Source organism: Oratosquilla oratoria, chromosome 12 (assembly GCF_046742065.1).
Source record: "Oratosquilla oratoria isolate Oo_2021 chromosome 12, ASM4674206v1, whole genome shotgun sequence".
Lineage (NCBI taxonomy): Eukaryota > Metazoa > Arthropoda > Malacostraca > Stomatopoda > Squillidae > Oratosquilla > Oratosquilla oratoria.
The window spans coordinates 72,416,933-72,430,382 of record NC_134788.1 but is presented as its reverse complement, the minus strand read 5'-3'; the positions used below and the strand labels follow the sequence as shown (position 1 = coordinate 72,430,382).

The window sequence follows — 13,450 nt, the reverse complement described above, 5'->3', positions numbered from 1 at the left end:
GATGTTTATTCCAGATGAATTAAGAGAAATGAATCATTTTTATCTCACGACGTAGTCGTCGAAGGGGATCCCAGAGGTCTTCAGAAGAAGTCCTCCGTAGTTCTTCCCCTCCCACTGGAGAAAAAAGACAGAAGCTTCCTTGATTTTTTTTCCTTCCCTAGTGTACCTACTTCCAGAAGAAGTCGCTGAAGAAGGTCGAAGAAGGTGAGCCCAGACTTCAAGAGAACTTCAGAGTCCTCCTTGGTCCTCCTCCAGCTAAAGGAAGGACAACATCGAGGTTTCCGTGAGTTTTTTTGGGGGGTGTTCTTCAGGTCTTCAAGAAAATCCGAGTCCGTGTCTTGCGCGCGTCCTTCACGATGGGATTGGGTCCCTTTCCCGTCCGAAGATCCTCACTCGGCCTTGCTGGCGAAGGGGTACCCGAAGGGGTGGCCGTAGTAGGGCCAGGCTGCGGGATGGGCGAATCCGCCGTAGGCGAAGGGGTGGACGCCCCCGACGGCGGGGAAGGAGTAGGTGAGGGGAGCGGCGGCGGCGGCGTCTTCGTCAGCGCTGACGGGGAGGTACTGTAAGGGTTCAAGAAGAACTGGGGGTCGGCCTCACGCTTCTTGCGGGCCTCGGCAGCCTCCTCTTCGGCAGGAGCGGCGGCGGCGGCGGCGGGCTCCTCTGCGGCCTTGGCCGGCGTCAGGAAGGGGTTGTTGAAGTAGGGGTTGTAGTAGTAGGGGTTGTTGTTGTAGTAAGGGAAAGCGTTGTAGCCGCCCCAGGGGAGGCCAGCAGCGTGGGGCAGGGCGCCGTAGTGGGGGAATCCTCCGGAGTAAGCGGACGGGACGGTGTACTCGTAGGTGAGGGGTTCCGCTTGCTCCGACTTGACGGAGACGATGGGGCTCACGGGGTATCCGGAGTGGAGGAGGAGGAGCTGAGGGTCGGCCGCAGGCTTGGCCTCGCAGGCCGCCATGGCGCCAAGAACCAAGAGAACCTGAAGGAGACATAAGAAAAATGGAGGAGGCTGCAAGAGACCATAAGGCCTACATTAGGCAGTTTCATGTCCATTTCCGCCTATCATCCCTAATCATACAGTTAGGTGACCTCAAAACAACCCATTGTTTTAGTGCTCACTAACTACATGGTTTCTTAGTCAATTCCATTCGTCAACCACTCTATTGGTAAACCAGTTCTTGCTAGTTTCCTTCTTAAATCTAAATTTGTCCGATTTAAATCCATTACTACGAGCCCTGCCCTGCTGTCTTAATATGATGGCCTTGTCTACATCATTTTTGTTAAAGTCCTTGACCCATTTGAATACCTCTATTAGATCACCCCCGCACTTTGTCATTTTAGTGTAAGTCAAGGTGCCTTACCCTGTCATCGTAAGGTAAGTTTCTAAGCCCATTTTTGTTATTCTCCTCTGTACTGATTCTAGTGAACTAATATTCTATGGGACTGAGACCAAGACTATACCGCATAGTCAAGGATGGGTCTAACTATCGACAGATAGATTTTAATGATTATCTCTGCCTTAGGCAACCACACTGTCTTTAGGCTCTCGTTATTTTTTACTTCTGATAGAACAGGAAGACTAAAATCAAGACACGATGGACGGACACAAAACAACAACAGACTTTCCCTTTAAGAACCTTCACTATTAATCAAAACACAACAATAACATAGCAAGCTAACACGAAAAACAACAGAAAGGAATACTTAGAGAAACCATCTCTCCGGGACCAAACATCGAAGTTTTCGTTCTTGTGGAGACTTCGAGTACTTACCAGAACCTTCATGTTGTCACACTTCGGGAAGAAGTGACACACAATGCAAGATCGGTGAGACATCTCCTTTTATATGTGGTGCTTGGCCTTTCCCTTCCCCCCCCCAGGTCCCATCCAAGACACCCCCCCCAAGCCTTCCTCCTGCAGCCCAAGCCCCCCCCAACCCTCTCCCTTCCCCCCCCAAGTCCCATATGGAACGACCTTGTCCCAGGCGGCAAGTGATTCCGGATTCCTTTCTTGAAGGTCTTTTTTCGTCTTGCAGGTAATCCGGCAGATGTGGTCGTCACGAATACGCGATGAATTCCCTGGCGTACTGGGTGGTACTTGTCCTTCGTATGAGCCTGCTGCTGTTAGGCTATTTCATTCAGTCACATGTGGCCCCTTTCTGGTAACGATAAGATTTTTTATTTTTTTATTTATTTTTTTTTTGCCAATGTTCTTTCTGAATTTTAGCTTAGTCCTGTGGACACAGCCAACATATAAAAACATACTACTTTCACTTACAAAAAATATATATATATATAAATAAAAAAAAAATAAAAATAAATAAATCTCAAATGCTCAGAAGGACATCAATTACCAAAACTGTTGGGGGGGGGAGGGGAGACTATTCCTGTAGGCTCCCTCAACACCCCATTTCTTTCATAGGACCCCCAGGACATGCAACCTGACCCCCCGTCCCCCCAGGGGTGTGTGACAGCCTCCCTGAGGTTGTAATACCTTCTGTACATTGTAGTCCTTTTCCCTTCTATCCTGGTTGACGCCAACCTATTCTATTAAGAGAGAAAGGGAGTAGGAAGAGAAGAGTAGATAGAAAAGGAGAAAAGAAGGATAAAGAGTAAATGAAGAGAGTATCTAGGATAGAGCATGTAGGAACGAGGTCACCTTAGATATATAGGAACTGGGTCACCTTAAAAAGATACTATATATTACATATATATATATATATATATATATATATATATATATATATATATATATATATATATATATGTATATATGCAACACAATACACTAAAACACGTATATGTAAGAGTTCGGAGAAAACCACTCAGGAAATATGACACTATGATCCGAACGTTTTCGTCTATTCAGAGATCTTCAGGGAATATCTGAAGACGTCTAAAGGGACGAAAACGTTTGGATCATAGTGTATACTTCCCGAGTGGATTTCTGCAATATCTATATATATATATATATATATATATATATATATATATATATATATATGTATATATATATATATATATAGATATACATATCTAAATTTAGAGCCCACTGTCGGTGGAAAAAGATAAAAAGTGAGATGATTGTTCCTGTATATTTCGACCACTCTCTGTGGTCCTCTTCAGCAGAATGATTACAAAGGTATAGTACAAGAATATATACCTAGTAATGAGGTACATGAAGGGGGACATGGGAAGACACAGGGTTCTAAGTTTAAATTTTACCAATGTGTTACGACATTAGTGCAATCTAATATATATATATATATATATATATATATATACATACATACATACATACACACACACACACACACACACACACACACACACACACACACACACATATATATATATATATATATATATATATATATATATATATAAGCAGATGTAGATGCATATGTAAGATATGATCTACTTTTTCCACAGTTACCCTAATGCGATCTACCAGTCAAATACAGGAGCACTCTGCCTTTATAAATAATTGTATTTTATTCAGACATGTCCATCACTATGAATATGATTTATTCCCAGAAAAATAGAAATATGTTAATTCAAGCAGTGTAACTGTGCCTTTAGACAAAATGATATGATAAAGAATACTGCCAATGTCACTGAACTAATAACAATGTAGGAATTTTGTCCAATATAAAAGCAAAGGATTTTATTCAGCTGAGGGCTAGCCCAATTCGCCCAAGTAACTTGTGTCGATTTGTTGTCTTATGGCTCCTGCTGGCCTGCAACTAAAAGCTTCTTTTAGCCCAAGTCAAAATGCTCCAGCCTCGCGAGGCTTATTCGAAAAGCCCGAAATTTCTTTCCAAAGAACAAAAGATCGTTTTTCGTGATCGTTTTCCTTGTGGTTTGCCCAATTATATCATCTTATTATGAAGCCCAATCATAAAGCCCAAAAAATTTGCACATGATCAAGACTTCAATGTCTTTTTTCGCACCGAGTCTGTCCATTTACTAAGCCCATTCAAAAAAGCCCATAATCAATCTTCAGAGCCTATAAGGTCTTTGTAATGACCTTTTCACATCAACTTTGGCTCGTAATGCGGAAGCCTGTTGGAAAAAGCGTTTGATTTTCTCCTCGAGGACCGTATAGTCTCTTCAATGACCTTTTGGCCCTTTTTCTTAGCCCGTTTGAAAAAGCCCATAAGTTCCTCAATGTCCATAAAGGTCTTGACAATGACGCGTCGGCTGCCCGGGCCATGGCGTCGCGTCGTCTTGAAGGGACTTTGAGGAGTTCGGGGGAGCGCCAGTCACTGCATGGCTTCCCAAGCCATTCTTCGAAGGGACGTTCTTCGGTGGCGTCTTATCCCCATGAGGTCCCACAGCTTTCTTCTAGGACCAAAACTAAAAATCTTCTTCGTGGCCCAACTTCCTTACTCTTCCGCGGGGCAAGACCACTCCTGGGCCCAAGCTTCCTCACGACACAGATTGATAGTGTAACAAAGAATGACAGTAGAATAGTAGTAGGTACCCCGGAATCCGCGCGCAGCGCGACTGTCGACCATGTAATGTTTACGTCGCCATTTCTTGCGGACCACCAGCTTCTGTTTAGTTAATTTGAATGCTTCCCGCGTTCAGCGGATGCGCAAGATATTAAAATTACCTTGTTGTTTTGCAAGTATATGCCCAATTCTTTAAATAGAAAATGTCTTCAGCGATTCGAACGGAAATTTGGTTATCAAACTCGGCAACATAGTTTTCCGAGTAAAAATATTAAGGTAAGGTATCACTAAATATTATTTAAATATACATAAACGTGTTTATCAACCTATTTTCTCCCGGATATGAGAAGCTTAAGAGCGTTGATCACTTAATGTTTGAGCTTAGGGTCATCACATATAGGCATATCACCCATGAATCTTATGCGTCCAGTTCGTATTTGATTTTGTTTACACATCACCATTGACGACCAAAACCACACAATGACGGTTTTTGCTCAAATGCATAATTTATATATAAAAAATAGCACATGGTTGCATTATTTGACCTATTTTCTTCAAAATGTGTGATTTCCATGTAAAATGATCGAAGAGAAGTTACGTTTTTATCCTCTGCAAAATTACTAACCGGCAACCAAGGCCGACCAAACCAAAACGCTGGCTTTTGCTCAAATGTATAATTTTAAATAAAAATTAGCATATGGTTGTATTGTCTGACCTATTTTCTTTAAAATGTGTGACTTCCATGTAAAATCATCAAAGAGAAGTTACGTTTTTATCCTCTACAAAATTACCAACCGCCAACTGCCGACCAAAGCCAAAACCACGCAATGACGGTTTTTGCCGAAATGCACAATTTATATATAAAAAATAGCATATGGTTGCATTATTTGACCTATTTTCTTTAAAATGTGTGATTTCCATGTAAAATCATCAAAGAGAAGTTACGTTTTTGTCATGCAAAAGCCGTCATTGTTTGGGTTTGGTCGGCGTTGGTTGCCGGTTGGTAATTTTACAGAGGATAAAAGCGTAACTTCTCTTTGATCAAGCATCTCCTTCGTGGGAGTTCGTCGTCGTCGTCGCGGTTTCGATAAGTTTTCATTTCCCTCGTGGGATACTTCCTGCTTAGTAGGAACTTGAATTCTATCTAGTTGCGTAGTGGTAAATTGAAGCAAAGTCTGCGAAGTGCTCCGCCTCGTTGTGTGGTGGTAAAGTGGTTAAGGTTGAGTGTAAACAGTGAAGTGTTGGAAGTATAATTATTATACTTCCGAAAAGTGCAGTGGTAAAAGTATAGTGTAGTGAAGTGTCTTTTTTCTTTCCTTTCTCTTTTTTTTTTTTTTTTTTGTGTGAAGTGTTCGGTGTGAAATAACTTCCGATATTAAGTGCGGTGCTAAAAGTATAGTGCAGTGAAGTGTTCTGTGTAAAAACAAATACGGTGTTGGAAGTATAGTTACTATACTTCCGATATTAAGTGCAACTTCGTCTAGACATCCGGCCACCGTGGATCAGCGGTCGCTCAACGTCGTTTCGCTCGTCTGCGAAGTGCTCCGCCTCGTTGTGTAGTGGTTGTGTGTGAATAATAGTGTTGTGATTAGAAGTATAATTATTATACTTCCGAGTGCGGTGCTAAAAGTATAGTGTAGTGAAGTGTCTCTGTGTGAAATGCAGTGCTAGAAGCACTGTAGTGTAGTGTAGTGTTCTTTCGTCTTTCGTGAAAGTGCAGTGACTAAGTACTTCCGAGTGCAGTGTTAAAAGTATAGTGTAGTAAATAGTGCAATTGAAGGGATTAAGTGATATTATAATTCCGAGTGCGGTGCTAAAAGTATAGAGTAGTGAAGTTTCTCTGTGTGAAATGCAGTGCTAGAAGCATTGTAGTGTAGTGTAGTGTTCTTTCGTCTTTCGTGAAAGTGCAGTGACTAAGTACTTCCGAGTGCAGTGTTAAAAGTATAGTAGTGTAAAAGTGCAATTGAAGGGATTAAGTGATATCATAATTCCGAGTGCGGTGCTAAAAGTATAGTGTAGTGTACTGTAGTGGTTTTTTTTTTTTTTTTTTTTCGTGAAAGTGCAGTGTCTAAGTACGATAAGTCTCTCCTTATCGTACCTTCGTAAAAGTGCAGTGACTAAGTACGATATCAAGTGTTAAAAGTGTACGGTTTTAAACACGATGTAGTGTAGTGCTCTTTTCCCCCCTTCCCTTCCCCCCTTCCCTTCTTTTCCCTTTTTTCCCTTTTTTTTTTTTTTTTTTTTTTTTTTTTTTTTTTTTTTTTTCCTCTCCCCTTTCCCCCTTCCCTCTCATAACCCTCATCTCCCTACCTCCATACTACCTCCCCCTCCATTTTCCCTCTTCCTCCACCTTCACTCTACTCTTCTCCCTCCTGCCTATCTCCACTTCGCTCCTCCATCTCCTATTTTCTCCCGCTCACAACTTCCTCCTCCTCCATAACCCCTCCTGCTCATACCCTTTCTTCTCCTACTTCCTCACCATCTCCTCCACCCGTCCTCTCCTATCCCACATTCTCACTCTCCTCCCCTGTACCTAGTTGCTCTTCCATCCTTGCCCTTCGCCACTCACCCTTAAACTCCCTTCCTCCTTCCACTACACCTATCACTCTACTTCCCCCCCTTTACAACCCTCTCCCTCACGCTCACCCTTACTTCTTCCTTTCTCACTTCTCCACTATCCCTCCTCCCCTATCACTCCCTCCTTTTCCTCTCCCCACCTCTCCCTCCTCCGCCTCCCCAATCACTACCCTTCCGCTTCCCGCCTACACATCCTGTCTCGATCCCTCGTTTCCTGCTACCAGCAACAGCAAGAATGGATGAATCCACGCGCCTTTCAGAAACGGGCGATGACGGTGAAGGAGGCTGGGTGACTGCTGGCCAAAAGAGGAGTAAGAAGAAAGAGCGTGCTATTCGCTCTGGAGATGGTCAGGAGAGTCGGGAGCAAGCGGACGGGGCCAGGAGGGCATCGCTCCCTTTGGTCACCACAGGATACAAGATCCCAAAGTCTCCAGAAGGTTTCCAATCAGCCTATGCGCTTTCTCGAGAAATCGAGAAGGAGCATAGCAACTGGAGCATCACTTTCAAGTATCTGCCAACCGGAGAGATTCTCATCTCTCCCAAAGATGAGGCCGCCACTTCTGCCCTTGCCAACCTAACGGAGGTCAGTGGTAGGAGGGTAAACCTCCAGAGGGTGGAAGGAGCAGAAAAGGGAACGAAGATGGTGCTACAGGGCTGGTCAACAGTTAATACCCTGGACGCCGTCGAAGAGCATCCACAGGTGATCAGTGCAGAGAGATGCACCTGGAGGAAGGAGAACACCAGGCAGGTCGTGGTTACCCTCCGGGGGCCCGCACTGAGGGAACTGGACCTGGGCATGTGGGGCACGTTCCCACTACGCACCTTTGTGCCGGACCCCATGAGGTGTTTTCGCTGCCAGCAGTACGGGCACCACCAAAGGCACTGCAGACGCTCGTTTAAGTGCGGCATCTGTAGTGGCCCACATACCACCGACACGTGCATTTCAAAGCACAAGAAAAACGAGGAGACGACTGCTAAGTGCCCCAACTGCGGCAAAACACATCATGCTTGGAGCCTTGCCTGCGGTGTCCGCAGAGACGAGGCCAAGGCTGCAAGGGAGGTATACAAGGCCAGAGAGGACTACGTTCCAGCCCCGCCCCGTCCCTCGGTGTGGAAACACCCTCGGCAACCGAGGGAGCCACGCCAGCAGCCTCCAACACCGTCGCCTGCGCTAACGGAGGCAGAGTTCCCTGGGCTCCCTCAGCGGCCCCAGTTCCATAACGGAACCAAGAACCACAGCCCCCCAGCAGAACCTCCTGTCCAGAGGGAGCGGCAGCCGGCGCAAGCCCTTCCGCGGCTACTCACCTTCCAGGATGACGAACTGATGCAGTTCGTCATGGTCGCCGCGGCTGCGCTGGCCCGCCACCTGGGGAGCTCGGAAGACCAGGTCAGGGAAGCTGCGAGCTTCCTCAAGGACATGGCGCAGGCGATGGTCTCCATCAAAAAGTGCTCACCTGCCACCAAGCCCTCCATGTCTCCGTCCGCTGCACCAGGTACCACCCAGGTGACCGAAAGCTCTCCAACGATCCCATCTCCTGCGCAGCCTCCCGCAGTGCCCTCGACCAGTGTCCGAACACCCGAGGAGGATCCAGCGCCCTCCCCAGTACGCGCAGAGCCGCCAACGTCTGACGAGCCGGCCCGAAAAGGCAAAGCAGGAGCCGCGGTCAAGGCTACACTGCCTGAGGGCCCAGTTCGAGTTCCGCGGTACCAGACGAGGCGAGAGGTTACCCTCTCTAAGGCGGGTGGCGCAGCGTTTGTGGCTGGATTCCCTGACGTACCTAGGGGAAACGAAGGGGCGGATACGGACACTGATGGTAGCAGCGAGGGCTCTTCTTCTTCACCGTCAAGCCCGTCATCGTCATCAGAAGACAACGAGCACCATGGATAGTGTGTCCACAGTGCGCTCGACCACCCAGACTGTTCGCTTCCTCCAATGGAATATCCTTGGATTCAGAGCGAAACAGTCACTTCTGCAAGCCATCATACGGCAGGAGGAAAAACAGGTCATCCTCTTGCAAGAGACCCTGGTGGGAGAGGAAGAGATCAGGATCTCTGGATACCACGTGTTCGTGTCGCCCCAAACGGACACAAGCAGAGGTTGTATGACCCTTGTCCATGCGTCCATCCCATGTTCAAGAGTAGACCCACCAATAGAGTGTGGGGAAGATGTGGAGGTGCTCGCAGTTCGACTGCACTTCCCCCATGTGTATAACATTTACAAGGCCCCTGTGCGTGGACACTTGGACCTGGGGGAAGTATGCACCGTCGCGGAGGACGAGCAGTACATCATCGCAGGTGACTTTAATGCGCACCACCCCATTCTTCACTCTGTGTCGCCTACAAACTCGTCCGGGCGACACATTGATGAAATCCTGAACACCAGCCCGGGTGTGGTCCTACTGAACGACGGGTCGCCGACGCATGTACGACATGGCAGGCTCGATCTCTCATTTGTCTCCTCCTCATTGCTGCATCGGATGTCGTGGAGCATCAACGACACGGCTACGAGTGATCATTTTGGAATAGACATGTCGCTCACCGTAGCCCCGCCACCCCCAGTGGTCCAGAGAATAGGAAGGTGGAACCCGCGCAAGGCCAATTGGACGTTGTTCAAGGACAGAGTGGCTCGCGAGGTCGTCACCGACGCTCTGGCCATGGGTGAGTTGGACGATGCGGAGGCCTCACTGGTCTCTGCTATTCATGCAGCGGCAGAGGAGGTAATACCTAAGAAGGGCCTCAACAGGAGGAGACATCGAGATGGTTGGTACTACAACCAAGAGATCAAGGATGCCAACCACAGGGTCAACCGTCTACGAAAGATCCTGCGTAGACACCACAACCCTGCTAACCTGGCCAACCTCCGGAGTGCCGTCGAAGAGGCCAAGGAGACAGCTCGACGTGTGCGTAGCGAGAAGTGGCTAGAATGGTGCCAAAGCTTTAGTGAGTCCACCACGCTAAAGGAACTTTGGGGGAAACTCCACATAGCGACCAGCCGTACCCCACCACGGCGCGCTCCCCGTGCACCACAGTGCGAGGCAGAAAATCTGGCGCAAGAATTTGCCAGACGCACGCACACAGCCACGCTACCCGTCGAGCTGCAACAGAGGCAGGCCATGCTCCGTGAACCAAGAGAGACCAGGATACAAGCTGCCATGGGGTCTCCGGGTGACACGGACACGCCATTCACCATCCATGAGCTGCAAGCCTCACGTAAGAGATCCTCCGACACTGCTCCAGGGAGCGACCTAGTGACGTACTCCATGGTTGCACACCTGGGGGATGCTGGAGAAGAAGCACTCCTCCAGGTGGTAAACAGCAGTTGGTCCTGTGGAAGACTTCCGTCCAACTGGAAGAGGGCCGACATCGTGCCTATCCCCAAGCCCAGGGAGCCCGGAAAGTATCGTCCTATCTCCCTGACGAGCTGCCTGGGGAAGACCATGGAAAAGATGGTTCTCCAAAGACTTTTGTGGAAACTGGGACCACCACAAGAGAACCTCTATGGCTTCACCAAAGGGGTGGGCACGGCTCAATGCATTACAACGCTTCTGAGCCATGTGGAGCAACGTCACGCCATGGTCGTCTTCTTTGACCTGGAGAAGGCATTCGAGCTTGCCAGTCCCGCTGCAATTCTGGACAGTCTGGCTGCCAGAGGAGTACAGGGGAAACTGTTACAGTGGATAGCGGACTACCTCTCCAATAGAACTGCCAGAGTCCGTCTACAGGGAGTGGAGTCCTGCTATCACCCCCTGGAAAATGGTACACCCCAGGGTGGGGTTCTCAGTCCCACCCTGTTTAACGTGCTGATGAGTGCATTAATAGCCATCCCTCTACCCACAGGATGCCGCCTCCTATCATACGCAGACGATGTCGCGCTGGTGGTGGCAGGCAGAAGGACCAAGGCCAGAAGGACGCAAATGTGCCTCGACCGCATTTCCTCCAAATGCGAAGAGCTTGGCCTCAAGATCTCGCCACCAAAGACCAAAGCCATGTGTTTTGGCACTAGCGTGACACCGAGGGACAGGCTTCTGCTGCAGGGACATGAGGTGGAGTGGGTCAGCACGCACATGTACCTAGGTGTCTGGCTCGACTCCAGGCTGTCCTTCCGGACTGAAGTGGCATACATCCGGGGAAGGGTCCTCAGCCGGATTAACGTTTTGAAGTCCTTGGCGACCAGAGAGGCAGGTGCCAACTGCGCTGTCCTCCGGACATTCTACGTCAGCGCAATTCGACCGGTGATAGACTATGCCAGCAGTGCTCTGGCTGGTCTATCCGCAACACGGTTGGCTGACTTGGAGACAGTACAGAACCAGGCGCTGCGCGTAATATTGGGCGCGCCGCGCTGGACTCTGGTCGCCAATATGCAGCAAGAGGCGGGACTGGTGCCTATCAGTGTGAGGATCTCAGGATTGGTGGTAGCCTTCGCCATAAGAGTCATTCAGAGAGAACATGACTCGTTCCTGCGGCGAAGGCTAATCAGCGCCCTCCAGCAAGATCCGGATCTCTTCCCGCAGAAGAGGTGGTCAGCGAGGGTTGCACACCGCATAAGGGACCTTCACCTGCATGACCTTATCCTTCAGAAGAGGAGGGATGTGCCGGTGGAAGGTTATGTGCAGTCTCCCCCCTGGGAGAATCCACCGGCCAGAATCAGTGTGATGGCGTCACGACGCGGTACGCCGCTGCCGCGCCTGCGGGCGGATGCGGAGGCCACAATGAGATCTGTCGCCCAGGAAAACTGCGTCGTCTATTTTACAGACGGCTCCGTGGATCCCGTACACAACGTGGCAGGTGCAGCGTTTGTCACGAAGGACGAGGAACAGGGAGTAAGGGTGTTGGGCACTCGCTGCTCGACGCAAGCAGAGGGTGTTGCAGTGGGTCTAGCATTGACCCATGCTCTCAACACCCACCAACGTAATGTAGTTGTGCACACAGATAGTTTAGCTCTGTTGCAATTAATATCCAAAAATTATCACACTGACCAGAAAAAACTAATGACCTCACTGTTGTTTCAGCTCAAGGCCCTCCGTCAGCAAGGGAGATCAGTCGTCCTCAACTGGGTGCCGGGACACATCGGCATCCAGGGAAATGAAGCGGCAGACAGGGTGGCCAGAAGAGCGGCCACAGGGGACATGGAAGGCGGAATCGGTGTCCTCCCGAGCCGAACTGAGATCTTGGCCATTGCAACGAGAGCGATGGCCAAGAGGGAACTACAAAGCCATAGGAACCTAACAGCCCAGAGGCCGTCAGCACGCTGGTATCAAGTTGCCACAGCGTATGAGCGACTGACCCCTGGAGTCCGTCTCTCCAGGATAGAGGAAGTCACCCTTCATCGACTCCGTCTCGGGTATCGATGCTTCTCGGAGGTGACGGGACAGCCGGAGGCCTGCATCCACTGTGGAGAGGCCGGCGCAAACGGGCTAGATCATTATGTGGCCCTTTGCCCGGCGACCAGATTTCTACGTGCGGGCCCCAGGACCTCGGCTGGGGGACTCATCCGTCGACTGACGGTGTCCCTTAACTCGTATCGGCTGGGACGCCTCCTTCAAGTGCCGCCCCCCAGATGATACGGATGGGTTCTGTTCGACTGTACTCTCTTGCTGATTTTTGACTTATGACACATTTTAAATTAAGCCAATGACTAATGCTTTCTTCTCTTCAACTAGGTAACTGCGCATGATGCCTTAGACTGGACCGGATGGGACGCGACGGGTGCAGGAACCACGTCGGCTGGACCGGATGGGACGCGACGGACTCATAGGACACTAACCACGTCGGCTAGATCGTGGAGACCGTACAGCGCAACATATATTGACATATTTTTAACAAATGTACATGTAACTTATTGTAAAAGGCATACTTGTATGCCTTCTAGGAATATGGGTAGAGACCCAAACAAGATGTATTTCTTGTAAATCAATAAATCTAAAAAAATCTTGATCATTTTACATGGAAATCACACATTTTAAAGAAAATAGGTCAAATAATGCAACCATATGCTATTTTTTATATATAAATTATGCATTTGAGCAAAAACCGTTATTGTGTGGTTTTGGCCAGTGTTGGTCGCCTTCGGTCATCGTTTAGCGAGAACCACCATTGACAGCTTCATGATTGCCATGAAAAGGCAAATATGGTATGATGGAGATGTCTCACATTGTTTTTGACATGCTCATGCGATTTGTTAATCCATAAAACCCAAGTATTCCGAATTTTAATTAAATTGGACCAGTGGTTTAGAGTTAATGTGTATTTCTTTACCGAAATCTTTACAAAATACCACCCTTAATTCTAACACTTTGTTATGGTAAAGTCTAGCCAAAAATGCGGGCTGAAAAAATAATTTAAGAAATCGTATCTCCCTTATTTTTTTTAGCTATTTCAAAAATTTAAAAAGCGTTTTGTTTCTAATAAAGTTGTCTTTCATACGCAA

The 13,450-nt window shown here is 48.2% G+C and overlaps 1 protein-coding gene and 1 long non-coding RNA gene across 2 annotated transcripts in view; both read left to right on the top strand.

The window, feature by feature from the left end:
* LOC143032020 (uncharacterized) overlaps nucleotides 1-13,450 on the top strand; it is a 322,508-nt gene that overhangs the window by 162,898 nt on the left and 146,160 nt on the right. The window lies entirely within an intron of this gene.
* LOC143032075 (uncharacterized) lies at nucleotides 7,259-12,937 on the top strand. Its single transcript, XM_076196542.1, has 3 exons — nucleotides 7,259-8,775; nucleotides 9,161-12,593; nucleotides 12,684-12,937. Exons 1-2 carry the CDS (start codon nucleotides 7,259-7,261, stop codon nucleotides 12,582-12,584), a joined length of 4,941 nt encoding a protein of 1,646 aa, XP_076052657.1. The 3' UTR covers nucleotides 12,585-12,593; nucleotides 12,684-12,937.

What these genes read in the sequence shown, in the direction of transcription:
- LOC143032075 (XM_076196542.1), top strand. Translation starts at nt 7,259, where the DNA reads ATGGATGAATCCACGCGCCTTTCAGAAACGGGCGATGACGGTGAAGGA. An exon ending in TCTAAGGCGGGTGGCGCAGC is followed by an intron (nt 8,776 to 9,160) that starts GTTTGTGGCTGG and finishes CCCATGTTCAAG; the next exon opens with AGTAGACCCACCAATAGAGT.